Source organism: Lycium ferocissimum, chromosome 2, assembly GCF_029784015.1.
Source record: "Lycium ferocissimum isolate CSIRO_LF1 chromosome 2, AGI_CSIRO_Lferr_CH_V1, whole genome shotgun sequence".
Lineage (NCBI taxonomy): Eukaryota > Viridiplantae > Streptophyta > Magnoliopsida > Solanales > Solanaceae > Lycium > Lycium ferocissimum.
Genome location: NC_081343.1, coordinates 36628399 through 36656260, shown reverse-complemented (window position 1 = coordinate 36656260; position 27862 = coordinate 36628399). Strand labels below are relative to the sequence as shown.

General features: G+C 34.2%; 2 protein-coding genes across 7 annotated transcripts; one reads left to right on the top strand and one right to left on the bottom strand.

Annotated features, from left to right (window-relative positions):
- Positions 1-5223: 5223 nt before the first annotated feature.
- LOC132035965 (LOB domain-containing protein 36-like) lies at positions 5224-9416 on the top strand. Of its 5 annotated transcripts, none has more exons than XM_059426177.1 (5): positions 5224-5499; positions 5846-5908; positions 6660-7319; positions 7710-8001; positions 9149-9416. In XM_059426177.1, the coding sequence occupies exons 3-4, from the start codon at positions 6677-6679 to the stop codon at positions 7958-7960; spliced, it is 894 nt and encodes a 297-aa protein (XP_059282160.1). In that variant the 5' UTR covers positions 5224-5499; positions 5846-5908; positions 6660-6676; the 3' UTR covers positions 7961-8001; positions 9149-9416. The 5 variants fall into 5 exon arrangements, with proteins under 5 accessions (XP_059282160.1, XP_059282153.1, XP_059282169.1 ...); XM_059426170.1 differs by having other exon boundaries at positions 5225-5499; positions 6629-7319; XM_059426186.1 differs by having other exon boundaries at positions 5225-5503; positions 5866-5908.
- A 9293-nt stretch (positions 9417-18709) lies between these two features.
- LOC132035951 (upstream activation factor subunit UAF30-like) lies at positions 18710-27198 on the bottom strand. 2 transcript variants are annotated; one of them, XM_059426140.1, is made up of 6 exons: positions 26758-27198; positions 23217-23331; positions 22944-23115; positions 21822-21923; positions 21339-21505; positions 18710-19170 (listed from the first exon to the last, which is right to left on the bottom strand). In XM_059426140.1, exons 1-6 carry the CDS (start codon positions 27063-27065, stop codon positions 19045-19047), a joined length of 990 nt encoding a protein of 329 aa, XP_059282123.1. In that variant the 5' UTR covers positions 27066-27198; the 3' UTR covers positions 18710-19044. The 2 variants fall into 2 exon arrangements, with proteins under 2 accessions (XP_059282123.1, XP_059282117.1); XM_059426134.1 differs by having other exon boundaries at positions 22941-23115; positions 26758-27195.
- Between the last annotated feature and the right edge of the window lie 664 nt (positions 27199-27862).

Sequence of the window (27862 nt, the reverse complement as noted above, 5' to 3'; positions counted from 1 at the left end):
CCGTGTTAAGTTCATTGGGTCATCGATATTATGTTCTATTTACGGATGATTTTTCGAAATTTTTATGGACTTTTCCGTTGGCTAAGAAATTCGATGTTTATCCGAAATTCTTAGCTTTGAAAACCCGCATTCACACTCAATTTGAACGTCATATTAAAAATGTCCAATGTGATAATGGGAGGGAATATGATAATGATCACTTCGGGAAATTTTGTGAGTCTAATGGGATGTCGATTCGTCTTTCTTGTCCACATACGTCTTCACAAAAATGGGAAAGCCGAAAGAAAAATCCGTTCTATCAATAATATCACTCGGACTCTTCTTGCACATGCTTCTCTCCTCCTTCGTTCTGGCATCACGCCTTACAAATGGCAACATATCTTCTTAATATTTTACCAAGTAAATTATTAGGTAACGTTTCTCCTCTTCAAGTGCTCTACCAACGAATGCCATCTTACTCTCATCTTCGGGTTTTTGGATGTTTGTGCTATCCCCTCTTTCCTTCTCCAATTATCCACAAATTGCAAGCCCGGTCTACACCGTGTGTCTTTTTGGGGTATCCTGCGAATCATAGAGGGTATAAGTGTTATGATTTATCATCCCATAAAATTATTATTTCTCGTCGCGTGATTTTTGATGAGAATGTCTTCCCTTTTTCCAAATTACATTCTCCCACTTCTATTACTTATGAGTTTTTGGACGATGGCATTTCCGCATTGTGGTTGCATCACTTGGCTTCTCCTACCCCCCCCTCCCACCGTGACCCAGCCCGCTGCCCAGTCCCCTCCCGCCGGCACCCAGCCTGCTACCCAGTCCACTCCCACCGGCAGCCAGGCCACTGCCCATATCCCCTCCGTCGGCGTCCCTCCCACCGTCACCCCGACCTTCCCTTCTCCCAATCCGTCCCGAATGGTGACCCGGAGTCAGCATGGTATTTTTAAGCCAAAAAGCCTTTTTAACTTAAATACCATGGTTACGAAATCCCCTCCTCCTCATAACCCTCTGACCGCCCTTCGCGACCCGAATTGGAAAATGGCTATGAATGATGAATTTGATGCTCTTATTAAAAATAAGACGTGGGAGTTGGTGCCCCGTCCACCTAATGTGAATGTTATTCGTTCTATGTGGATTTTCACTCATAAAGAAAAATCTAATGGTGACTTTGAGAGGCATAAAGCCCGTCTTGTAGGTGATGGTAAGACTCAACGGAGTTGGCATTGATTGTGGTGAGACCTTCGATCCGATGTGGTCAAGTTCGGCCACGATCCGTACGGTTCTCGGCCTTTCCCTATCAAAGAGGGTGGCCTATTCATCGCCTTGATGTCAAGAATGCTTTCTTACACGGTGAGCTCCAGAAACAAACAGTATATGCATCAACCTCCGGGTTTCGCAGATCCCACTCATCCGGATTATGTATGTTTACTCCGTAAGTCCTTATATGGGCTTAAGCAGCCCCGAGAGCACGTGTACAAGCGTTTTGCGTATTATGTCTCTTCTCTTGGTTTTTCAAACAAGAGATCCGACAATTCTTTGTTCATCTATAAAAAAGGGGTCCGAGATGGCATATTTGCTACTTTATGTTGATGATATTATTCTTATCGCTTCCTCGCATTCTCTCTCGATGCTCCATTATGGCTCTTCTTGCCTCTGGAATTTGCTATGAAGGATCCGGGTCCTTTGAATTATTTTCTTGGCATTCATGTCACTCGACATAAGGACGGGTCGTTTCGTCGCAACGCAAGTATGCCACGGAAATCATTGATAGAGCCGGGATGTCTTCGTGTAAGGCTACTTCTACTCCGGTTGATACTAAACCGAAGTGAGCGGCACATCGGGTGCTCCTTATGATGACCGACTCACTATCGTTAGCCTGCAGGTGCCCTTCGCATCTTACTTTCACGAGGCCGGATATCTCTTATGTCGTTCAATGTGTATGCTTACACATGCATGCGCCGCGACAGTTCATATGCATGCACTTAAGCGTATCATCCGATACATTCTGGCACACTCGACTATGGTTTGCATCTTTATCCGTCCTCGCTAAGGATCTTCTTTCTTACACCGATGCGGATTGGGGCCGCCCGACACACATCGGTCAACGTCCGGTTACCGTGTTTTTCTTGGGGATAACTTGATATCGTGGTCTTCGAAACGCCAACCTACCTCTCTCGCTCGAGTGCCGAGGCGGAGTATGTGGGTTGCTAATGTTGTCTCCGAGTCCTCTTCGGCTTCGCAATCTTCTCTTGGAATTACATTGTCCTATTCATAAGGCCACTATGGTATATTGTGACAATGTGAGTGCCATTTATCTTTCGGGAAATCCGGTGCAACATCGCCGCACCAAACACATTGAAATGGACATTCACTTTGTTCGTGAGAAGGTTGCGCGCGGATGTGTTCGTGTCCTTCATGTTCCTTCCGCTATCGCATTGCCGATATTTTCTGCGGACTACCACGAGTCTTATTTGAAGATTTTCGGGACGGTCTCTCGGCGTTCGTAAGCCTCCCGTTTCGACTGCGGGGGTGTGATAGACTATGTAAATATTCATTAGAAGATTTTGTAGTCTACTATTTTAGGTTAGCATATTTTGTATATTGTGTAATCTCCTATTTTAGGCTAGAATATTATTCTCCTATTTTGTATATAAACCAATTCAAGTAATGAAAGGAGACAAGGAAAATATTTCTTACAGAAATCAACAACAACAAACCCAGTGTGATCCCACAAGTCAGGTCTGGGGAGGGTAGGATGTATGTAGAACTTACCCCTATCTTTGTGAGGTAGGGAGGCTGTTTCCGGTAGACCTCGACTTAAAAAGTACCTATCACCACTAACAATTATTTTAAATCAATCAAACATACTTTAAAAGTTTGCAACCACTAATAATTCCTTGAAGTTTTCAACTCAATAATTAATAATAAGGGTAAAACAAGTATGATATAGTAAATTATTTCTTGATTTTTTAGACTGAACAAGTAAAAGTAGACATCTATTTTAACATACATGATAAGTAAAAATGGACGGAGAGAGTAATACTTTAGTCTAAAACCAACAATAAAGAAGTAGCCCATATTATTTTAGGACCATTAAGGCAATGTGCATATCCATGTAGAAGAATAACTTGTATTTAAAGATTTGACCAGATTTTGAATGATCTTAATCGGACAAATTAAAATAAAAGTATTCGACCTGTTCAAATTGTGTAAACTATATTCTACTGAACTTATTATGTAAAAATTACAGATCACTACATATACGGAGCCTATACATGGAAAGGGATCGGGTAACGTAAAGATTTCATATCGAGCCAAACATTAAGTTTGTGTTCACTTATCAATTTCCCCCCTTATTTGGCTGTGTGTCTGTTCCGAAATTAGATATATGGCTAATATTCTTCTTTTTCTGATAATTATTTATTTTAAATTTAATTCACCGTCATTTATAGAAACGACTGGAGGGTTTGAAAAACTCTGTTTATGAAACTATGAATACGAGACTTTATTAGAATAGCATCCAAATACTTAATTAATTAATAACACCTCGGGTTACAGTCACATATATTAATTTGACTCATAATTTGGTCAACTATGTTATTTAATCTTAAGATATACCAAGAGTCTAATCATAATAAGTACAATTTTCAAATAAAATTACTTTCATTTAATGCATTACGTCTATTAAAAAATTTTCTTTTCTCATGCACGTGAGAATATTGTACGATGTGTTTAAATAATGTTTTGAGAGTTGTAATAATTTGATACTATAATTTTATTATAATGTAGACACCGACTATTACATAAATAGCACAACAATAAATGTGTAATTAGACGAATTTAGGAGGAAAAAAAAAAATCTGAAACTATACAGTTTCATCTTTGCAGAAATCCACTCAGAGTACGCCATGATCAACTTTCCAGAGTCAACATAACTTATGTTTCGTGAGGCACAACTCTAAAAATAGTGGTTTTTTGGGATAGGTGGGAAATCCCTTGAGGTGGTTTTTCTGTTGTGTGTGTGGGGGGCGGGGGGCCTGGGGTGAGGAGGGGGGTTGGTCTTGCAGAGGCAGATTCAGAATTTAAATCTACTACTTATTATAATTTTAATAATTTTTTACATATAAAGTTATCCCCCACGTCAGAAGTTAAGGGGTTACAATTGAACCCCACCTATAATGTTGGATACGTTACTGGGGGCTGAGGTTGGGGTTAGGGTAAAAATATTTGCAACAATTATGATCATAATTTAAATTATATGCACCATCAGTTAAAAACTTTAACGTTATTATTATAGTATAACCTAAGTTAATTATTATCTTTACTAAGTTGTCACTGATCAAATTATACTTTACCTATAATTTTAGACTTGCTGCTCGTGCATATATATTACTGTATGATTTTAATAATTAATGTTTATAATAAAGTCTATACTATACTAACAGAAGTTAATCTAGATTAGGATTGTCGTAATATAATAAGGATAAATTTGAAAATACAGTCAGACCTCTCTATAACGGCAACCGCATATAACAACATCTGCATATAACTTCACATCTCTATAACAACCAATTTTTTTCGAAACTAATTTTTTATGTTATATTTTATTTCTCTATAACAACATTTCACGTATAACAGCAACAACCAACTTTATAATAGTAAGTTCTTTGTAAAATTACCCCCCATATACCAACTATCTTCTTTTTTTTGGTAATATAATAACTAACTATATTTTTAAAAAAATAGAATATCTATGATTACCAATAATAAGTGTAGAGTTTTTGACAAAATATTTAATCATTTAATACACTATTACAACAAAAAAATATTATATGAATATATATATTTTCATCATAAATGATTTTTACTTCGTTATACAAAGTGTGATTAAGCTTAGAATTTGGCAATTAAAAATGAAAATTAGATTTTATATATCTCTTTTGCCTATAACAGCTAAATATTAAATAAATATCAATGTTGTTATAAGTGTATAAAACTCATTGTCTATAATAACTGAAAAATTTCGAACGCAACGATGTTATTATAAAGAGGTTTGAGTGTACAAAATTGGTGCAGGGACAAAGAGGCTACTCAGATTCACATATATTCATTCTAGTCAGAATGGAGGCTTCTTCCTTTTTACGCGGTCACCACAACTCATCTTTCACATTTAGGCCCCCGGAAGTTGATTTATTTACACTCCTATCCCCTATATAATAAAAATGACTTATACTTCATACTACTAGTAATGATATCTCTTCCTTTTTAATCTCTTGTATCGACTAGCCCCCTCGCACTCAAATTCTGTCTCATGTATTCATAATAAAAACCTACAAGAATAAACATCTTCTCTTTTTTGTTGTATTATTTCTTTCTATTGGGATCGTGAAAACTTGAAGATCCAATCGAGAATTTTCTGGCTGCAACCCTAAGGCCCCACTCTCTCCTATGATCAAGAATGAATCTTTCATTTTCGAATGCTTTCCCTGATTTCTTTTTATAAAGGTAAGTCGTCGATTTTCATTTTGTTTTCCATTTTTTTTGTTTTTCTAAAATCATCTAGTATATGATATCTACTAGTTCAATTAATTCAGATTAGGATCACGCTATGCCCATTAAGAAGAAGCACGCTCTACTAGGAGTCTCTTAATTTTCATGGATAAAACTCGAACCATTTGATTATAAGTATGACTTATAGTTAAAAAGTACAAAGATATACGTCAACCATGCCCTTAACTATTTTATTCAGTATCATATAATAACATGAGACCCTTCGGAAAGTTGAAGATCTAAGTATTAATTCCTGTTTATGGTCTTTCTGTTCATTTTCTACTCACTCCATTCTTGGCAGATGATATGAGAGAAATAAAGAGAAGGATTAAAATTTGATCTATAGAGGTTTTGAAAATACAAGGTGAGATTTTCGTTGATGTTTTGTTTTTCTCTTATCCCCTCGTTTTGAGTTTTGGATCTTTACTGCTGTGTTTGTTGTAATATTTCCTTTGTTAATTCGAGAAGAAGTTTGGTTTTGTAAGGAAACTCCATAATTTTTTTTGTTGATCTATAGAGATCTTGATTCACCTACGAACTTCAGATCTTAAACCACAACTGCAAGTTTCCTCTTCACCACTGCCTCTCTACATAACCGCCTTTTTTTTTTCTTCTTTTTTTGGGTGCAAAGACATCATAAATGATAAAAATCCATCCTTTTGCTTTTATTCTTAATTGATTTTGCAAATTTTAGGAAGAATTGACTGGAACAGCAATTTTGTTACTAATCACCCTCAACTTCCATTTTCACACCTCCCTAGTTTCCTTGAATAAATAAATTAAAGGACCTGTTTAATTTATTCTATAGATATAAATTAATACTGTAATATATTTACTTGCCATGTTTGCTTCAATATGACTTTAATGCCTTTCTACTCCAAAATGGTTAAAGGAAACAGCTTCTTTAAATACCATGCATCCTTTAACATACTCAATTTTATTATGTCTTGTTTCCTGATTTAATATTCTATCTATCATACTGCAAAATGCCTCTTGTTACAACTTACCTGTAAATGTACATATTTCTCAGATTAAATTAGGTCAATCATTTTCTGAGGCTTCATAATTTTTCTTGCTATTATAGAAGCAACAAGGTGACATTCATTTGTCTACAGCAATAGGGAGGCCAAAGATGTCATCGTCCAATTCTCCATGTGCAGCATGCAAATTCTTGCGTCGAAAATGCACTCAAGAATGTGTTTTTGCACCGTATTTCCCACCAGATCAACCTCAAAAATTCGCCAACGTCCACAGGGTGTTTGGGGCTAGTAACGTGGCTAAATTGCTCAACGAATTAAATGCGACTCAACGTGAAGATGCTGTAAATTCCCTAGCCTATGAGGCTGAATATCGCCTTCGTGATCCGGTTTACGGTTGTGTTGGCCTAATTTCTATACTTCAGCATAAGCTCAAGCAAATCCAAGATGATTTATTGAATGCTAAGAAAGAGTTAGCAACGTATATTGGTCCGCAAGCAATGTTGCCAATGCTTCAACACCCGGGGTATATTCAACAGCATCCGAATAATCCGTCTTCGTCTACTATGATGCCTTATAATATGCAACCAATGTTAGGAATGCCAGCAGGGATGCAACAACATGGCGCTCAATTAGTGATGCGCGATCCTCAACAACAACAACAGAATCAACAACAAGTGATTGAAGCTCATCAATTAGCCGCAGTAATGGCAGCGAGGGAACAACAGGAGATGATGAGAACTTATGAGCAACAACAGCCACCACCACAGCAATATCACAATGGATTTGATGCTGCAGGTAGTGGCTCTTTATGTGTGTGTGAAAATCATGAAAATTAGTTTAAATATTGCATAACGGAAGTAAATTTTCACTGAAAAATATTTTCCACCGGAGATTTCCACCTGAAAATATTTTAATGCGTGGTTGGTGAGGGAAAAGCATTTTCTAGTAGCAAATCACAACGTTTTCTAATGAAATTTTTGAATCCTAATGATTAATTATAGTAGTAATAATTTGCAAGTGTAATTGTATCATGCAATATAAAGTTAAAAATTTCGACAGTCTAAAGAAAAATGACTTCCATTTATAAAAAGTACATTTTTCCCTTATGTGTTTTGAACTCTTTAATTTAAAGAATTCGCAACCTTTGAACTCATCAATACTAAATTCTGAATCTGTCTCTGTCAGCCGCGCCAGTAACTGCTACCGGATTTCATCAGATGAGTTCTCCATTGGCATTGGCCTCCTTTGACAATAATGCTTATCAGAATCAGCAAACCCAGCTGGACCAGCATGGCGGCCAGGTTCAGGTTCAGGTTCAACCGCATCAATTGCTCCAGCAACAACAGCAGCAGCAGCTACCGCAACAGCCACAGACACCACAACAGCAACAAACAGCCAAAAGCGAAGAGGAAAGGAGCATTGGTCCTTCATGTTAATGTCATTCAAGACTTTTTATTTTAACAATTTTTTAATCTTGGTAAGTCTCTTCTTTCTTGACTCTGCCATATTTTACATTAATTTGTTGCTCTTATTTCGTGTAATTGGATTTCCTTGAGGGATGATTGGTCGCATTTATTTCTAATTCTCTATACTTCTTAAATACTCTCTCTCTCTCTCTCTCTCTCTCTCTCTCTCTCTCTTCTCTCTCTCTCTCTCTCTCTCATAGATACAATATCAGGTATAGTAGTTTAGTGCTGACACTATTAGAAAAAGGCATTTTTCCCACCGACATTTAGTGAAAAATTTGTGTTATAAAACATGATTTTTCACCTCATTCTCACTGAACCAACTCAGGGGGAAAAAGCATGGTGGGAAACAGGTTCTCATTGAAACCCTGGGAAACTTCTTACCTTTTTCGTGTGAAAACACTACTATTTAAGTTTTTTCCGCCGACATTTAGTGGGAAGTAGCACTGAATTTTTTTCATTGAGAAATTTGTGGGAAAATGGAGATTTTTTATTAGTGTGATGCATATTGCAGTGGATTTTAATAATCAATACTGAGATAGTGTAAATGATAGTTTAGTTTTACCTACTGTACATGTTACAACTATTATATTGCAAGTAACAAAAGCAGTCTTATTAGAAAGTTACATGTACTAGAGTTGTTGAACTCATCCACATTTATTGTGGCAGTTATGCAATTCTTGCATTTCTTCATGGACGGTCAACACTGAAATGTGCTTCAAGAAACCTAAAACCCATGTGCAGAAGTTGACATTAGACTGTAGGTTAAATTAAGTTCTATGTTTAGGTTGCTCTCATTTCTTTTATTCTAAAAAAAGGAAGATTCTGTGACTTGTACTCTTTTCTTTCCTTTACTATATTCGTAAAGCAAGATAGGTAGTGCTTTTTTTCAACAAGCAATTATACTAAAGGATTTAAGATATAACTTATATGTCATGTAAAGGATTGCACTGTCATTGCAATTTAATCAGTTATAATATTTTGTTACTACTCTATTTATCAATTTATCATATTAATTTCTATGAAGAATTACCTGTCCTTGTAGGTTAACTTTATTCAATGATATAATTCTGCTTAAATTGTCTGTGCACAAAACACTTTTGGATGCAACTACCTTTCGTCTAACATTTATTTTTCTGTGGCTGATGCATAAACCAGTTTACAAAGAAGAGAGAGATGGAGATAGAAACGAGGATATTCAACTGTGATAGTGAAAGGTGGCAAGTATCTGGCCTTCTTTTCAGAATTTTCTTTCTTGTCACCCCCTTTTGGGTTGTTAAAGGACATGATTTAATTATTGGGGAGGTGAATTTTTGAACCATAGAAAATTAGTACTATTGTCTTTCATTTACCTATAGATGCTGACTTTGTGCGGCAATCATACAGATTTATTCATACAGTTCATTCTTTTTTCTGTTCCTTTGTTGTTAATTAGACTTCTTTTATATTTTCCTTTTTTCAGTTTTGGCTAGCTTATTGTCACTTAATTATATCCTCTTTCTCAAGAGGAGTGCGAATAAATTTCTCTTGTTGCACCCAAAGGTGTGGCCTAACTCTCTAATAAGTGGGTAACAATCATGAGAGATCAGACTTTAAATTTCAAGAAAGACAAGATACATTAAGTAATTTTTTTCATCTGTCCAAGTTTTCGTGGATGAATTACGTATACTTATGCTAATGAAAGATAACAAGTATGTATCTAGTAAAGTAGTCGAGGTGTGCACTTTTGAACCAACACGGACACTAATATTTTAAAAAGAATAGATCCTTCCAAGGGTGAATCCAAAACTCTAGGTACGGGATCCCGGGAACACAATAGTGTTTGTATAAAAAAAAAGTCACTAAAATTTATAAATATTTGATTGTAAATCCAATTTCATTATAAATTAATTTAAAATTGCTGTAACAACTCATAAATTTTAAATTCTGGATCAACTTAGCCTTTGGATCCTTTGGGTTTGGTGGTTAATCTATACTCGTTAACGTCAATCAGAAGATAAATGAATGAAAAGTGGAAAGAAAATACAAGTATAGTACGTTTCCCAAACAATGCAATTAAGGAACTGTGCATATATCAGATAATATGAGTATAGGACGCTTCTTCTAACTGGCACTAAAATACTAAATTATCAGAGACAAATACAGCTGCATCTGGAAAGAGAATAGGAACTGACATTATTGACCTGAACCATTTTTTTTTTTTTTGGTTAAAATCTTGTTGCCACTGTCTCCTAAAAGCTCAATTTTGTTATAGATTTTAGAGCTTCCATAAAGGATATAGTATTAAGGAATATTTTTTGTCCAGTTACAGTTGGACTCATAGATTTCATGAAATCGCTTCGATGGCCATGTGCTATTTGACTTTAAAATATGAGACTTTTACATGATCATTCAGGCTGAGGAAAAAAACTATCCATGGGCTGAGTAAAAAAACTATCCATCTGCATCCATTTACAAAATTGTAAAGTACAATTTTGGACGTTATATACCTTCGGGATATACAATTGACATAATTGTAATCTCTGAAGGTATCATGGGGTAAAAATTGTTGAATTACATTGTTGTATACTTGCAACATTACTACCATATATAAGGGAGAATCCCTAACTTTTGTAGTCCTTACATGAATTTTTTTTGTCCATTTCACTCTCAATTGAAGCTTTAATTACCTTAAAAGTTATCATCTATTTTGGTAGATATGAATAACTATATGGGCTTTTTAATACTACAAAGAGTGATGATGTGTAAAACGCGATAGTGACACTACAAAAATCTATTTTTCAACCAAATCTAAATGTTTTTTTAATCCATTTTACACATAATTGAAGATTTAATTACCTTGCAAGTTTTCACCTATTTTGGTAAATATGAATAACTATATGGGTTTTTTTTAATGCTATAAGGAGTGATGATGTGGAAAAGGTGATAGTTACACTACAAAAAATTCATTTATTCAACCAATTCAAAATTGATCAAAAAGTTTGTTGTCTTTCTTTTATATGGAAATTATTATTACACTTGTTTCAAATTTATTTTATCCTATAAAATATTCTATAGACAAGTATAAAAATTATCGTGACATTCTCTTTCTACCTTAGTACATGCTCAATTATTAATTAAAATGGAAAAGGGTCAAATATACCCCTGAACTTTGGGAAATAGTTCATTCATACCCTTCGTTATACTTTTATAATTATGCCCTTGCCGTTATACTTTGAGTCCAAATATACCCTTCTTTTATACTTTGAGTTCAAAGATATCCTTTCTCCGTTAAAATTGTCCAAAGTGGACGTGAGATATGACGTGACACTAACAACTCGGTGAGGTGGACACCACATGGCATGCCACCTCACCAACCCAACCCATTTACCCCTCTTTTCCCCTTCTTATTCCACCACTACCATCTCCTCCCCTCCACAACCTTTGCAACCATTAGCACCATCAAATCTCCTCTATCGCACACCAAAATCCGTAGTCAAATTTTCCTATCTAAATTGAATACTAAATAGACCGATATTAACTAACGAATAATCTGACATAAAGAAATTTCACATTTTTGTTCATCCTTGGAGAAGAGGAAGTGACAGAATAATTAAAACCACAGAAATTTGATAATGGTAGTAAAGTCACCTAATTCCCCAATTTCCCTCCATATTATTCTCATTTTCCTCAGTCCGCTCTTTTTTCCCTACTTTGTCGCTAATGGTAATAAAATCAAAGGGAAAATAGAAGTGACTGAACTGAATCAATTGATTGAATTCGAAATATTCTGGATATATCGTGATCAGTAATTTATTATATTCTGAATCAATCGGTGTGGTGGTGCTAATGGTGGCAAAGGTTGTGGAGGGAAGGAGATGTTAGTGGTGGAAGAAGAAGGGGAAGAGAGGGGTAAATGGGTTGGGTGGTGAGGCGGCATGCCATGTGGTGTCCAACTCGCCGAGTTGTTAGTACCACGTCATATTTCATGTCCATCTTGGACAATTTTAACTGAGAAAGGGTATATTTGAACTTGAAGTATAAAAGAAGGGTATATTTGAACTCAAAGTATAACGACAAGGGCATAATTGGCCCAATAATATAACGAAGGGTATGGAAGAACTATTTCTCAAAGTTCAAGGGCATATTTGACCCTTTTCCGTAATTAAAAATTGTTTTTATATATAGCTAAAAATATTTGAAAAAAGTAATTACGTACATGTTTATGGAATTACAATAGATATTTCTTAAAAAAAGAAATTAAATTAAAAAAATAAAAAACACATCATTTGTTAACAATTTGTTTTAGGAAAAGGAAAGATTAAAGTAAGAAAAACCAATAATTTCATTAACTTTTCGGTTCCTTTTGTATGATTTAATTCAAAGGAACACCTAAAAAAGTATTTCGTCATATCAATAATTTTACTTATTTAATTTTAAATACAATTTTTATTTATAAGTTAACTTCATTGACGTCATCATATAACAATTTATAGCATCAAATATTTTTTATATTACTTGAATACCGTAAATATTTTATTTTCCCCAAAAATGGGTTAGCCAATATAAGTTTAATTGAGAAAAAAATAAATAAGTTAATCCAACATAAGGTAAAACTCAAATTGAATCATTAAAGCCTTTAACCCCAAAAATCAATATACATTATAAAGCTAACTTCTGAAATTTCCAAACACGGTTGGTTTTACATATTTAATTCCCTTTAATTCCATCTGCTAACGTATAAGCTAATCAATGCAAATTCATTACTCAATTACAGGGTAAAGAGATGAAGAGATTTCAGGTGGTGCCTAAGTACTGCCTAAACTAGAAGAAATTCATATTTTCCCGATGTTGCAGTTGTTGACAAAGGCGAAGGAGAAATTATGGTATGTTGTTGAACTTTTCTTGACATATTTCCCCGACAAGTACTGCATTGTGATACCATAAAACGTTGAATATAGCTTATACAGTAACTCATTGTCGTGGTCTTTTACCATTGCTATTTTTCCTCAAGTATTTCTTAATAATTTTTTGTAATTTCTTACTAATATATTTCCCCAAAAGGTGTTTTATTGGCATTTGTAATTCTTTGTGTTGAGGAGTTTCGTGGTAGGAATAATTCTCTACCTGTTTGGATGGGCTTATGACTTTTCACTTATAAGCCAAAAGCCATAAGTTAGGAATTCCAGCTTCTGACTTTTGACTTATTTTTGTCATTTTAGCTTAAACACAAATGTCTAAAAACACTTTTTTATTTTACCCAAACACGACAAAAGTGCTTAAAAGCTATTTTGGCTTAAAAACACCTAAAATAAGGCAATCCAAACAGGTTCTCAATCAAATATTTGTACTCCTATCAAATGACCATGAAAAAGAAGAAAAGAATCTATTTATAAAAATAAAAACATGAAATTTCTGGAAAAGTATTTTCTATCCTTTCCATTTTAAGAGAATCAAGAAATCTCACATATCCTGTTTATAAATATTTAATAAAATTATTTCCTGTTTCATAGTGCATAATTAGTTGTAGAAAGCTTGAAGATGAATGGACTTTGTCTTTTGTTTATTTGTTTAGTTTGCCCAGGTTATGTTAAGCTCTTTCATATTTCAGTTATTTGAAGTGTGTTCCATTTGATGGGAGTCATGGGACCAGAAGTGACTCTTTTTCACAAAGATAAAGGAGATCATAAATGAGTAAATGACTTTTGATTGTTGATTATAGTGTCGTGATATTGAACGTTTTTTCAAATAAGTTATCAAATGTGGGCTCAGTATAAAATCTCACGATCAGAATAAATTATACTCCTTAGGAGTAGTAAAATTCCGTAGGAAATGATATGTTCTTTTAGGATAGTTAAAAACTTATGAACATCCAATGCTTTCATCAATCATATTTATTTATTATGATTAAGTTATGAAGATGTATATGAAGAGATATGTTGCATATTCATTTGAATGGTACAAAGACTTAATACGAGTAAAAAATATGTGTGCATGATAAAATTTAGATCAAAAAATTCGTATATCCTTTTCTGGGTTCATCTTTTGCCTTTTTCCCTAAATTTTTGTTTATATTTTTGTATATATGGCTTAAAATAATCTAATTACATTACTCAGTTAATACTACGAGGTGCAGAAATATGAGCAAAAAGTACAAGAGATAAATATATAATAAGAAACTAAAATTGTGTTAATACTATTCATATGGCTATAATAAGAAAAGAAAAAAAATGTTTCAAGAATATTGTACTGATATATCCTTATTCGCCCTTCTTTTCTCATCTTTTATGGAATTAACTTTTATATACATGTGTATATATGAAAATCATATATTTTATGCCGATTACGTTTACAAAAAGATCATTTTGGTAGTTTATTAAAGTCAAGTACGCGCGGAACAATTAACTAGTTTCAGTATAATAAAAAGGAGAAGAACTTTGGTGCATGCATTTGTTTGAAAATAAAAAAGAAGTCTAAATATACTCTAAGAAAAATGTTCTTTTCTAACTTACAAAAACTTTCATTTGATTCAATATTTTAGAAAGATTGAGAAATTATCGAACTACCTTTACAACAATATAGTGTTACAAAAACAAAACAAAAAGTAAGAGTAGCAAAAAAAACACACAAAATAGGTTGTAAATATAAATTTTAATGTAGTTTGGACCACCGGACAAATGACACTAGTGTGATTATATATCCGAATGCATACTACGTGCATACATGCTGCGTTTTGTAAATGCCTTTTTTCTAAATAAATATGAAGTGTAATATTTTTAAAAATGACTATTTTCGGATTTTTTTTGCGGCATGGACATCCACATTAATTTCCCTTAAAATATGGAGGTCAGTGTAAACTAGTTAATGTTGGGATGCTCTAAAGCTACGCAAAAAACATAGAGACCTGAAATCTATGAAAAATTGGTAGACTTCTTAGATCTCCTGCACATGGCCCTCCTTTCATATTTGGAAGACCAAGTGCAAGGTATCTGCCAATTTAGGATTGTCAAGTAATCGAATTAAATTAAATTTAGATAGACTAAAACATGTTCATGAGTTAATAAACGAGTAACGTCTTCACCTGTCTAAGTTTGCCAGGTGAGTTTGATTAATGCGTCATCACCCTTCTTACCTAATCTAAAACTATTTTTCTATTCATTTATTTCTATTTTTAAATGAATAATTTTGCAATTAAATTGCTAAAAGTGATGTATTGTGCAACAAAGTAGAATTTGTAACTTAAATTTCCAAAACCATTTTTTTTTTCAATTATCTGTTAACAAACTATTACTACATGTTGATATGATTTGAATTTTGAGGTAGTAATATAGCCTAAATTGACCTAACCTTTTTGTTCCGTCTGGTCAAACACGAACGAATTGGATTAGATGGATTATACATTTTTAGGTTAAAATTGACAATCGTACTTGTCATGCAATGATAATACTAATAGGTTATGTGGATGTACATATTGATGGAGATTTTCCACTACATTCCGCGCAACTCCTTAAAGTCTTACCTCCGAACCAGGACATATAACTTGTGTAGCTAAACCTTCAAAATTTACTTTTCTTAACTTCTGAAAACAATTTTTGCTACTACTCACAAAAAAATTATTAGTTGTCCTAAAAGCTTAATCAAATGTTGTTAAAATATCTCAAATCGGTGGTTTAAGAGATGGGTGGACTCCTTATATGAACTTGAACACTCCTTCGCTCAGAAGCTAGCTTTTGGGGTTGAGTTAGCCTAATAATCCATTTATTTATAAATACCTTATAAACTCTTTAAAATAAATGTCTTGTTTTATTTACTCAAAAGCTTGGACAAGCAAACTATTAATACTCTAGCATAGGTTAGGTTCGTGATTGGGGAAGCTTGGTACCAACGTGCAGTTTGCTTCTCCTAATGAAAAATGAGGATAGTGATTGATGTTCAGTAAGGACAAATTAGAAGGATATTTAACTAGTCAATAATTCATTACACAAGATCCATATTGTCTTGTGTAGCACATGCGTGGGAGTCCCCTGGTGAACCCATTGGTCTCCGACATAAATTGGTAAAATCACGTTTATTCCCTCTCTTTTTTCTTTAATAACATTCGCGGTATTTGACAACTTCAGAGAACAAGAAAAAAAGTTAATAAAATATTATAAGTATCTTTAAAATTCGAATACGCAATCTTAAATGTGTCATTACATTCCAACGATTATAAGAACATGCTATTATTATTAGTAAAATAAAAGGTTTAAAGTTAAAGAAGTCTGTAAAAAATACTCCATATAAAATAGGGTGAATTATTTTTAACGGGTAAAAAAGAAAGATACATGCCATATAAGTTAGTAAAGGGATAGTATAATCTAACCGATTTAATTAGTTATATGACTTGTTTATGTTATCTCTATATATTTGCTATAAACACTTTATTTGTAATGAGATTTGGAGAGAAATAATAGTATAAATATTTTTTATGGGTGGCAAGAATCAGCTCGTTAAGAATACGTGATCGAACAATTTCTCACCATTTAATACAATGATGGAATGTGAGGAACACTACTAGAAAAAGAAGTTTTTTCCACCGGCACTCAGTGAAAAATTTATGCCATAAAACATGATTTTTCCACCTTATTTCCACCGAACCAGCTCACTGGGAAAACGCATAATGAAAAACTGGTTTTCACTGAAACGCTGGGAAACTTTATACTTTTTTCGTGTGAAAACATTAGTATTTAAATTTTCTCACTGACATTCAGTGGGAAATAGCCACTAAATATTTTTCAGCGGGAAATATAGATTTTTTAAAAGTGGAAGGTTCCACTAATGTCAGCCAAGGCAAAAAGAAAAACCGAAACCAAAAGAAAATAAAAGGATTGGGCCTATATAACTGCGACTTAGTACTTTCAGGAATTGGTTGGTAAACTCATTTCTTTCCTAATCAGTGCAAGGGATACTTTCTTAGATTTGGCAGATTTTGGTATCTTTATCACACGTTGCTATCAAATAAAAAATAAATATTTGGGCTTATTTTTCCAGAATGTGACATCAGCTAAGCAACTGCAAGACAGAATTATTCTTTGGGGATATTTATGATGGATTATGCTCATATTCTTTGCAAGGATACAAAGATTTGCGTGCCACGCACAAAATGACAAAAATTTTGATATTTATATAAGAAAGTACAATAGGAAGAAGTAACTCTCGTGACAAAAGAATAGGTGAAATAGTTAACAGAATTGATCGTATTTCAAAGTAGTTCCCCATTATGACAAGACAAGAATTAAGGGTGAATTTTTATATATGTAAAGCAAACATCATTTAACTCTTTTATGTGATTGATGAACCAACATATCTTGGACCCGATGTTCTTTTTTTCGTATGTTCAAGAAGGTACCGATGTGATCTTTTTATCCCTTAAAAGAGCAAAAAATGTAAAAACTAAAAGAGCAAAAAATGTAAAAACTAAACTTAGTTTTCCTTATTCTTTTTTTCTTTTCTTTTCTTTTCCCCTTTAGGTTAGGATTAGGAAGATAGACAGACGGGCTAGCACGGGACAGTAGGGTAATCTCATAATCTCATTTCTTTTGTGGATTATCATTTAAATTTTATCTTTATCTTTAAAAAGTCGTGCGAATACAATTTATTCCTTACAAAATTTTAAATTGTAATCTACATTCTTTTACGAGAATTAAGTTTGCTCATAGAAAATCTTTAGATTTGTAGAAATGTTCGAACTTCCGATCCTTATTATGTGCGTATTGACAATTTTCTGTGTAAGCAGATAAATAAATAGAAGCACTCTTCTAACCGTTTTAACTTTTTGTATGAAAAAACCTACAACCCAATATTCACTCTAGTATTTGAACGACCAGAGATTCGAGGTTTGAGTCTCTCACCCACCTATCAATAAGATATTAAAAAATTTATGTATTAAGTCTAATAAAGCAGCTCACATATAACACGACGTGTTGCAAACAAAAAGAAATAAAAGTTCATACAATTCAACATTGTAGACATAAATCTCTATATGCTCTCAAGTCTCAAGAACCCTTCTTTGCAATTATATGACCACTTAGAGCTTTGAAGCAATTTTTACAGCCATCACTACAGAATGTCTAGCAGTTCCGTTTACCACATTCCTTACAAGACCAACTTTGACTATCTATCTCAAGGAAACAGACATCACATTCCATTTCTTCCCTTCACGATCACTTTGGAAAATAACTCATCATAGGCTACCAGAATTACTCATAGCCAATAGAACGACTTGATTATGTGAGAAATAAGAAAATGACAGGCTCTTGAATTTGATTACTTGAAGTTAATTTCAGTTTTCAGGGCAACAATGAGATGCAACTAGAGTAGCAAGTTGAATCCATTACTCTAAAGTTTGCATTTGCATACACAACTGAATCTCATTAGCTTCTTGCAACCCTAATCCCTCTTGAATCTCTCATTAGCTTATTGCAATCCTAATCCCTCTTGGATCGCATACGAGATCCTGACAACAATATAAACAACTACAACTACAACTACAACTCAATTCCAAGCCAGTTGGAATCAGCTATGTGAATTTTCGTGATTCAGGTCACTCCATTCAGACATGTCAATCAAGTTAAATGAAATACCAACTAACCGTTAGTCCTGACTAATTGGCATCACCTTAAAAAATAACTAATTGGTAGCACCAATATGGAAATGTTATGGAGACAACTAAGCCTTGATACCAATTAAGAATATTTAAAATGTTGAAAATCATTCCTGCTACCTGATACGTCCTTTTATATTTGCAGAACAGAGACAGAAAAAATACATGAAAACAACATGAGTATTCACAATTTTCATCAAAGTACAATTCCTAAGTTAATCAGTTTGAGCAAAACGAGTTCTATATTCGCATAGGAGAAGACACGTGAATCAACTTAGAATAGTGTCCCCTTCTCCTAAAGTGGTTCACAGTAGTCCAGTAGTGTCCAAAAACATATACAACAGAAAAGATAACAAAGATGTTAGTATCTAGCTTCAAACTTAAAGCAAAATTCTGAAGCCATTGAGCTTTTTGCGAAATGAAGACCACCATATCACCGTTCTGCCTTAATAAAATGCGCAGTAAGTAGTTTCATTACTCCAAATCCCAAGAAGGTATCAACATGAAACAGTTCTTTCAACTTCTCATCACATATTATCTTCCTCTTATCAGACGGATCCTTCAAGATAAAGAAAGAAAACTTTAGCTAATGCCGAACTTCCTTAAAGTCTATACTTAACAAACCAAGGCAATCCAGTCAGATCATTATACAAATCATAAAATTGAATCTGGAAATGCAGCTTCTGTCCCTCAACCAAACATACTCAAAAGGAAATATTAAATGCTTAAGTTGGCAGCCACTAATGAATAAGTGTTCTTTTCTCGTACATAAGAAATTTGCATCCTGTTTTACATGCTCATCAAAAGTTCTTTCTAGATGCAAAGGTAAGTTGCCTAGTTACTGAATTGACTCTTGCTTCTCATGATATATACTAGGACTCAAAGAACATAAAAACTCTCTCAACAAATTAGCCGGCAGGATAAATACTTCCACTGTTTGGAAAAGGTGATTTTCCACATGATGAGAATCTCATCATCCACTCTTGGTGAGAGAACCAAAAGGAAATTCAAGCCAAACATAAAGAATATAGTAGCTAAGAGATTATGCCATATTTTACAATCAATGCTCAAGCAACATTCTGAAATTAATTAATTAACAACATTTTCTAAGAAACAGTAGACCACTGAAATTGTTTCTGATTTTGTAAATTCTACACTTTATCTTTCGTTTTATAATGGTAGCATCCAAGCCAACCTGCACCCACGTCGAGTGAGATGACTGTTTCACTGAGTACCTGCTGCCTTCCTTTAGCATTAGGTATCGGATAACTCTGCTCACCAAAACTTAGGCAGATCGTAAGAAACCACTACTTAACATAATGCAAAAAATGGAGATATAGCAATTAAATAACACAAATTTTTGGTTGGACTGATGGGAGGAGGTAACGAGTGGAATTGAAAGAGGAGCAAGGGAGTATTCCCTCATTGGTCAGGAAGCACGAGGCGGAAGTAACCAGAACGAAGCAGAAATGAAGAAATAAATTTGTTTCACCTCTACAACAAGTTTCTTTTAAAGAAAAAAACCATCCTCGGAAAGATACATATCTCCCTATGAAAAGTAAATGAATTAATGTCCCTACTCTTGGCATTCTTGGAGCCAACATAGTAAATATGTTGAAGACACCCAGGGGCATGGCCTAATGGTCAGTGAAGTGGGTGCAAACCTTGGAGACGAGTTCAGATCCCAACGTAGACAAAAAAGACGAAGTGATTCTTCCTATATTCTTAAGGCTTGGTGGACAAAGTTACCAAATATTTGTGTTGACGGGAGGTAACAAGTACTCGGTAATAGTCAAGATGCGCGCAAGCTAGCCCAGACACCACCGCCATAAAGAGAGTAAAAAATAAATGCTGGAGATCCTTGGGGAGCAAACCATGAAAACATAAGTGACCCGATTGAGTGACAATTCATGCCTTTGATGTTTCATCAAAAAACAAAAAAAAAATCATGTCTTTAATGTCCTTCAAGAGATTTCAAAATTCTTATTAGAATCCAAAATTGGTTGAGAGTATTGATTGTAGTCTCGTCATATGTCTTGGATAATCCAGACCTCATGAGCTTAGCTTTTGACATTGAGCTGGCCCAAGGTCCACTTCATAACATAGTATCAACCTAGACCCATCCTTGATGTTGGGTTACCCAACGTTGCGTCCCCATGTTATATTGTCCGCATTCCAAATTTTCAGTCCTGGACCTAGGGAGGAGAGTTGACGATTAGGGTTGTAGTCTTTTTATATGGCTTGGACATTCCATTTTATTTAGAATTTTCAATTGAAGATTGAATTCATGAGAGTAGTTTCCTTCCAAAACTACCTGGAACCGACTTATTTCTTCCTAAAATCAGACCTATTGAGGCAATAACAGTAGACATCTATACTGGCTTCAGGTGACTAGAAGCTACCACTAAATATTGCAAGAAAGCTATTTTATGTAGCAAATGAAAGCATCAAATATCTGACAAAATCAAGCAACATTCAAGTATGTATCTGTTACCAGCAACATTGACTCAACTAAAGGCAAAAAAAGGTGAGCACCTACTGCAAGCCATATTGACAGTGACCTACCTAAAGCGATCTTTCCAAAGCGAGAAGTAACGGCTTGCAACAACAAAGACACACTATAGTGACCTTTAGGCTAGTTTTTTAAGGACTAAAAAGAAAAGGAATAAATTGAGGTTAATCCAGCGGAGAGAGAAATTAGAACAGATACCAAAAATTAATCTCTACCTGCAAGTCATTCTGCTTAATGTATTCCCAAATTTTCTTAACAACATTGGATCGAGGCAGTTCACTCTCTCCAGTACCGAGGAACTTTATTAAGGCATCAGAAAGCTTGATGGGAGCAAGAATTCCAGAGTTCTGCCGCTTTTCCTTTCTCTTTGGCTCATCTGAATCTATTATCACATAAAGGAGGGATCAAACATATTGTTAAAAAATAGTGCATTGCATATGGACAAAAATAGAACTATGTAAGAATCTAGATTTGTTAGCAACAAAAACAATGTAGGGACAAATAACAATCCTTTACCATTTTTAAATGTAAATCATGGAGCAGAATCGAAATAAAGTTGGAGGGATAAATATTACAAGGTACATTTAAGAGATTAAAGAAAGTTTTTTGGCACAAGGACAGTGAGCAAAAGCAACTTTCACAGCTGCTAGAGAAAAAGAAAAAAAAAATCTGGATAGTAGTTGAAACTAAGTTATTACCTTCATCCTCCTCTTGCTTCTGCCGCTTTTTCTTTGTTGTAGAAGTAGAACTTTTTTCCTTTGCAGTAGAATTTACCGAACCAGAAGTTGTTATTGTGGAAGCTGTTTCATAATTCACATGAAGTACAAATTAGAAATGCAAGACTTTGAACATCTCAAGAATTAATCAGTCAACAGGTTTTTAGTTGTTAAATCCTAAACTAACAAGCTGCAACATCAGCTAATATTACATACATAAGATTAATGTTTCCTCAAATAGTATTATCGAGTTACATGCTCATCACAAGTTGGAATTAAGACAAAACAACCTACATGAGGTAACATTCTATCATTCTTCATCCCAGCTAATATTACACTCGTAAAATTACTATGTACTCATATATTATTATGGACTTCACACAAGCCTTTGGATGCAACATGTGGAAAAAGTTTATTAATTGCACAGAATGATAAATGATGATAAAACAGTTGTGAAGAAATAAGGTGGCCACAGTATGACATGAAAACCAGTTCACAATGTACTTTTAAGCCCGTCTTGATTTAGATATTTAAGGAATACAGTATTACATGGCAGACATAAATAAGTCAACAACATACTAACACAAATTAGGATTGCAGCCTCTCCAGAAACTATGTAATTAATCTGAGAAGAGTCGCAGCAAAACTTTATAAGAACTTTAACATAAGTCAGTAACAGCTTATATAGCAAGAAGCTCCATGAAAGCAATTTATGTACAAATCTTTCCAAATGGGAAGAATCAATTGTCATAGTAGAGTTTGAGCCCGTTTGGATTGGCTTATTTCTATAAGCTGTTTGCAGCTTATAAGCTGAAAAAAATAAGTTGGGGTAGTCCAACTTATTTTTTTTGGCTTATAAGCTGAAAACAGCTTATAAGCTGCTTTAGATAAGCTAAATCAAATGGGCCCAATTATTTTTTTGAGCTTATTTTAAGCACAAAATGACTTTAAGCTGGCCAGCCAAACACTCAAAAAAGCTGAAAACAGCTTATAAGCCAACTTATAAGCCAATCCAAACGGGCTCTTTATCATAAAGTATTCAGCAAACCAGGAAAAAGGAAAGAAGGAACAAGAAAGAATGAAGAGAAGCGTCTCCAATACCACCATCAGAATCCAAAGCCCAGATATGCTTTGCCAGGGCCTTGTTCATTTGGAACATGTCTATGGTATCCACATCAAAAAGCTCGCGCAATGTGTCATCACAGTTTATATTCCGCCTATTTGATGGGTCTTGCAAATTATTTTCACGAATATAGTTCCACATCCTCTTCACCACCTTCATAAAACATTTGTGAGGGTTTAGTTCATGCAACAAAATATCTATGGCAATGGAGGCTTTAAAAAAGAGAGAGAGAGAAGCATGCAGAATTGTGCTACCTCAGTCCTTGCAAGTTCTGCTTCCCCAGTAAATTTCTGAAGTTGTGGAGAAAGGCTACATACTTTGGTAAATCCACCAGCTTTCCTTTTAACATTTTCATTCTTCTTCACAGCCCTAATGGGATTTAATGTACCATTAGCTCAACCAGTATAGACTAGACTAAATTACAGAGTTCCCCTTAAGAGGAAAATAAGAAAAATAATTTCTTTCATACAAAATCATGCAGAGATTCATATTGTTTCTCCCACTCAGCATGCCCAGATTCATAACTAATCAAATATAATGACACTAATTGTTAACTGGAAACTTTAGAAGTTCGAAATTTCTGGGTAAACAGGTTTGATACATGCGAATAGTCAGGTTTCAGTAATGTGTAATGATTGAGTGGACATGATCTGCGCATAACCCAAAGAGCGATAAACCAGCTTAACATCACTAATCAGCAAATATCACCTAAGCTCTTTGTTATTACGGTTATTTTTATCTTGCGAGAAACTTTTTGTTATTAGTTTAAATATCATCTTGACTTAAAAGGACCAAGTAATGCAGATCCAGACATGAGTTAAAATGTCACACAACCACCAGAATTAAACTATACACATGATAAATTCCCCTGCAGTATAGCAGTGACTTCTCCCAGAGAGAAAGAGAGAGCACTCTCTCAGCAAAACTAACTGAAGTTCCAGCAAGATAAACTCTCAGGTTATGAAAGCGGAATATAAACTCTCAGGCCATAAAAGGGAGATCATGATAAATTCCCCTGCAGTATAGCAGTGACTTCTCCCAGAGAGAAAGAGAGAGCACTCTCTCAGCAAAACTAACTGAAGTTCCAGCAAGATAAACTCTCAGGTTATGAAAGCGGAAGAGAAACTCTCAGGCCATAAAAGGGAGATCCCGACCATATAATCTACCTAAGCATTTTTGGAAAATATAAGCTACCCAAGTTTTCTGATTGTTACTATTCAAAGGAAAGAAAGTAAGATTTTCGTCACTATTATGTTCGGTGTCTACTTTACATCTTCCTGGCTGTTCAGTAAGATGTCAACTATCGCTCTTATTTAGTTCTGCTACTCCTCTTCTTTTACGCTTTGCCTGATGGGTCAATACGGTATATGAAAGGAAATAAAATGGGAACAATGCGCATGATGGTGTAATTTGAAATAACATTGCACCAGCTTTCTTATGCATTCCTTTTTCCTTCCTATCCCTTCAAGCCGATCAACCTCTCAGAGATTTTCGTCCACTTTCCTTTAAAGTTTTTGGTTTGCATATTCTTTCGCTCTTAATACGAGGAATTTATCATCTTTTTTGCTTAGCCTACTATAACCAAGTAACTTTCTAGATTTCACTCACTTTACACGTAGAGGTTCTTCGATTCAACACATGCATGGGGTTGGCTATAGTTTTGCATAACCTCTCGAGAAGATTTTTATGCTGGTTTCTCGAAATGGCCTTCTACAAACAAGAGGAGGAACAAACAATAGTCTATCAGGCTAATGAATCCAGAAATACTACATTTACTTTTAATCAAAAGAAAAATTGGCAACATTAATATCATGGCCCACCATCACTACTATCTTACACCGCTGGAAAAGCGCCCCACATCTTAACAACCTTAATAGCAAAATGAGGGTCAGAGTTTAGACTTCCAATTGAACAGTGAACAGAATGAATGAGTTGAAAGATATTGCCAATATATCAAAAATTAGAGGTCAAATGTTTACACCTCCTCAAGCAAATCATAACGCAATCCCAATACTCCAATTGTTAAATAGAAAAGGAAGTGACTGAAACATAAGGATGAAAAATTGAGCATAGATTTTAACCTTGACAACAACGAGATATTGCCAATACATCAACAATTAGAGATCAAATGTTTACACCTCCTCAAGCAAATCATAATGCAATCCAAATACTTTTAACTTAATTATTAAACAGAAAAGGAAGTAACAGAAACATAAGGATAACAAATTGAGCATAGACTGTAACCTTGACAACAACAAGAACATTTTGCAACCAAAGCAGGCAGTAGCAGATAGCCGCAAGATTTCAACTTTCTAATCTCTCTGTCACTCCCACCCCCCTTCCCTCTCCTTCCCTACTGCCCGCCTTCCTACCAACCCCAAAGTCTTTTCATCCTTTCTATAACTCATAGCAACTTGACACCTCCAGATGGAAAATATACCAAAAGAACTGTTTCAACTGCCCTACATAAGAACATATGGGATCCAATAAACTGAAAATCTACCAAAGAAGACCTATACGTATACCACAAGTGATGCAATCAACTACGCCTCAATCCCAAACCAATTGGGTCAAGTATATGAATCTTCTATATCCATTCAGCCCTATTTGGGTCAACTTCATATTCAATGTTTCGAGGATTCATTTTTACAAATTCATGTATTATGACTATTTTTCCGCATGCTGGCAACTTATTGCAATCTTTCTCCTTTATCTCTATCCTTTGTTCTAATAAAAAATAGAATAAAAATGCAATCTTTCTCCTTTGTCTGCATGGAACCAACTGTACAAAACTCACATAGGTGGAGCTGACGAGAAGAGAACCCGAACAACAACAACAACAATCCCGCATTACTAATCTTTTTCCAGAAAGGTAATGTATTTTATTTAAAACAGAGTGCCAGATTACAGAAATTTGTATCATTAGCAATAACCCCCTTATCTATATAGGCAGTGCACTAAGTCTAACATCAGTTCTAAGCAATTACCAATATGATTTTTACACCAGAAATGCAGAAAGAAAAAAACCTTATTCTTACAACTTTTTTTCTGTTACCATTCAGTTCTAAGCTATTACCTATATCATTTTTACATCAGAAATGCAGAAAGAAAAAACCTTATTCTTACAAAAAAAAAAAAATCTGTTACCATTCTCAAAAAAAATGCAGAAAGAAAAAATGAAAACAAAAAAACCTTATTCTGTAGGACAGTTTGAGTAAAACCACTATATTATTGCATGAATGTAACAATGTCGTCTTAAAATAGAATCAACAAAATGTATAATATAATACTCCCTCTATTTCAATTTGTTTGTCTTACTTTCCTTTTTAGTTCGTTTAAAAATGAATGCCTCTTCTCTTTTTTGGCAACTATCTAATTCCAACTTTCCACATGGCATGTTTAAGACCACAAGATTAAAGGATATTTTGGTACACTCTACATATCTTTTAGTTAACAACTACAAGATTCAAAAGTCTTTTTTACTTTCTTAAACTAGGTGTCAAGTCAAAACCAGACAAACAAATTGAAACAGGGGAATAACAATTTAACTTTAGACCGTCTATTTTACCCTTAATGAAATGATTTATAACCACACTAATATCTATAGCTTATTTTAGACTACAAGTTTCAAAAGTCTTCCTTCCATTCTTAAACTCCGTGCCCAATCAAACAAGCTCATATAATTCTTGCATGATTGTAACAATGTCGTCTTAAAATAGAAATGTACAATACCTAATATTTGAACAAGACATCAAAACAAATATTTAAATTTGACATGCATTAAAAAAGACATACTTTTTCTTAGAACTTCTTCGTTTTACTTTAACAACAACTTCCTCTTCCTCCTCTTCTTCCTCATCACTCACTTCCGATTTAACTTGTCCATCATCATTATTTTCTTCATCATTATTTTCATTGTCAATTTGAAACTGAGTTTCAAGGTAAAGATCAACTTGTTCTCTAATAAACCCTTTTTTATCAGACAAATCAATACCGAAATCCTCTTCGAGTTTACGCCTAACGGTAGCGGTGGTGGTGGTTGTGAGGTCTGACGTGCTTAGGAATTCACGTAGCCGCCCGATGAGCTCTGTGTCTGATACCATTTCTTGCTTCTTGTTTGGGTAAAGTTAGTATTAGGTTTGAAAGAAGAGAGGAGGAGAAAGAAGAGGTGAGGTGGATTAAAGGGGGAAATTTGCCCTGGATTTGGTGGGGTAACCTATACACGTGGGTCTCCAGGAGTAACAACGAAGGCCATTTATGGTACAATAATGTAATTTTTGTGCACCTGAAAAATAGATGAACACTTTTAAAATTTGTCGTCTCCCACGAATTTTAAATATTTATATAATTATAAATTATTTTATTTTATTATTGGTAAAAGAAGAATTTTAAAGTTGAAGAGTGACATTTTTTTTGAGATAAGCTAAAAGGAAAGAGTGTCGCGTAACTTTTGGAGTACTTGTGGTAATCATTTTAGTTACTCCCTCCTATATTTTCACTTTTTCAATATACTAAAAATAAATGTTCACTTTTACTTATCCGATTTGACAAATCAAGAGATAATTTGTCATTTCATTCATATTTTACCTTTATTATTAATTATTGGGTTGAAAATTTCAGAGAATTGTTAGTGATTGAACAACCTCTAAAAGTATGCTCGAATGATTTTAATTATTTAAATAATTTAGGTGATATAGTAATTATTTAAAAGATGTGTCAAGTCAAACATACCAAATAAAAATGGAAGGAAAATATATAAATTTTGTGCACCTGAATAATAAAAAATAAATTGCAAAATATTTTTTCCCACTGTCATGAATATATACTTGTGGTAATAATCATTTTCGCTGCTTTTGGTGGGGGGTATTGCCAGTGAATTGACAAATCCACCCTTATCTTT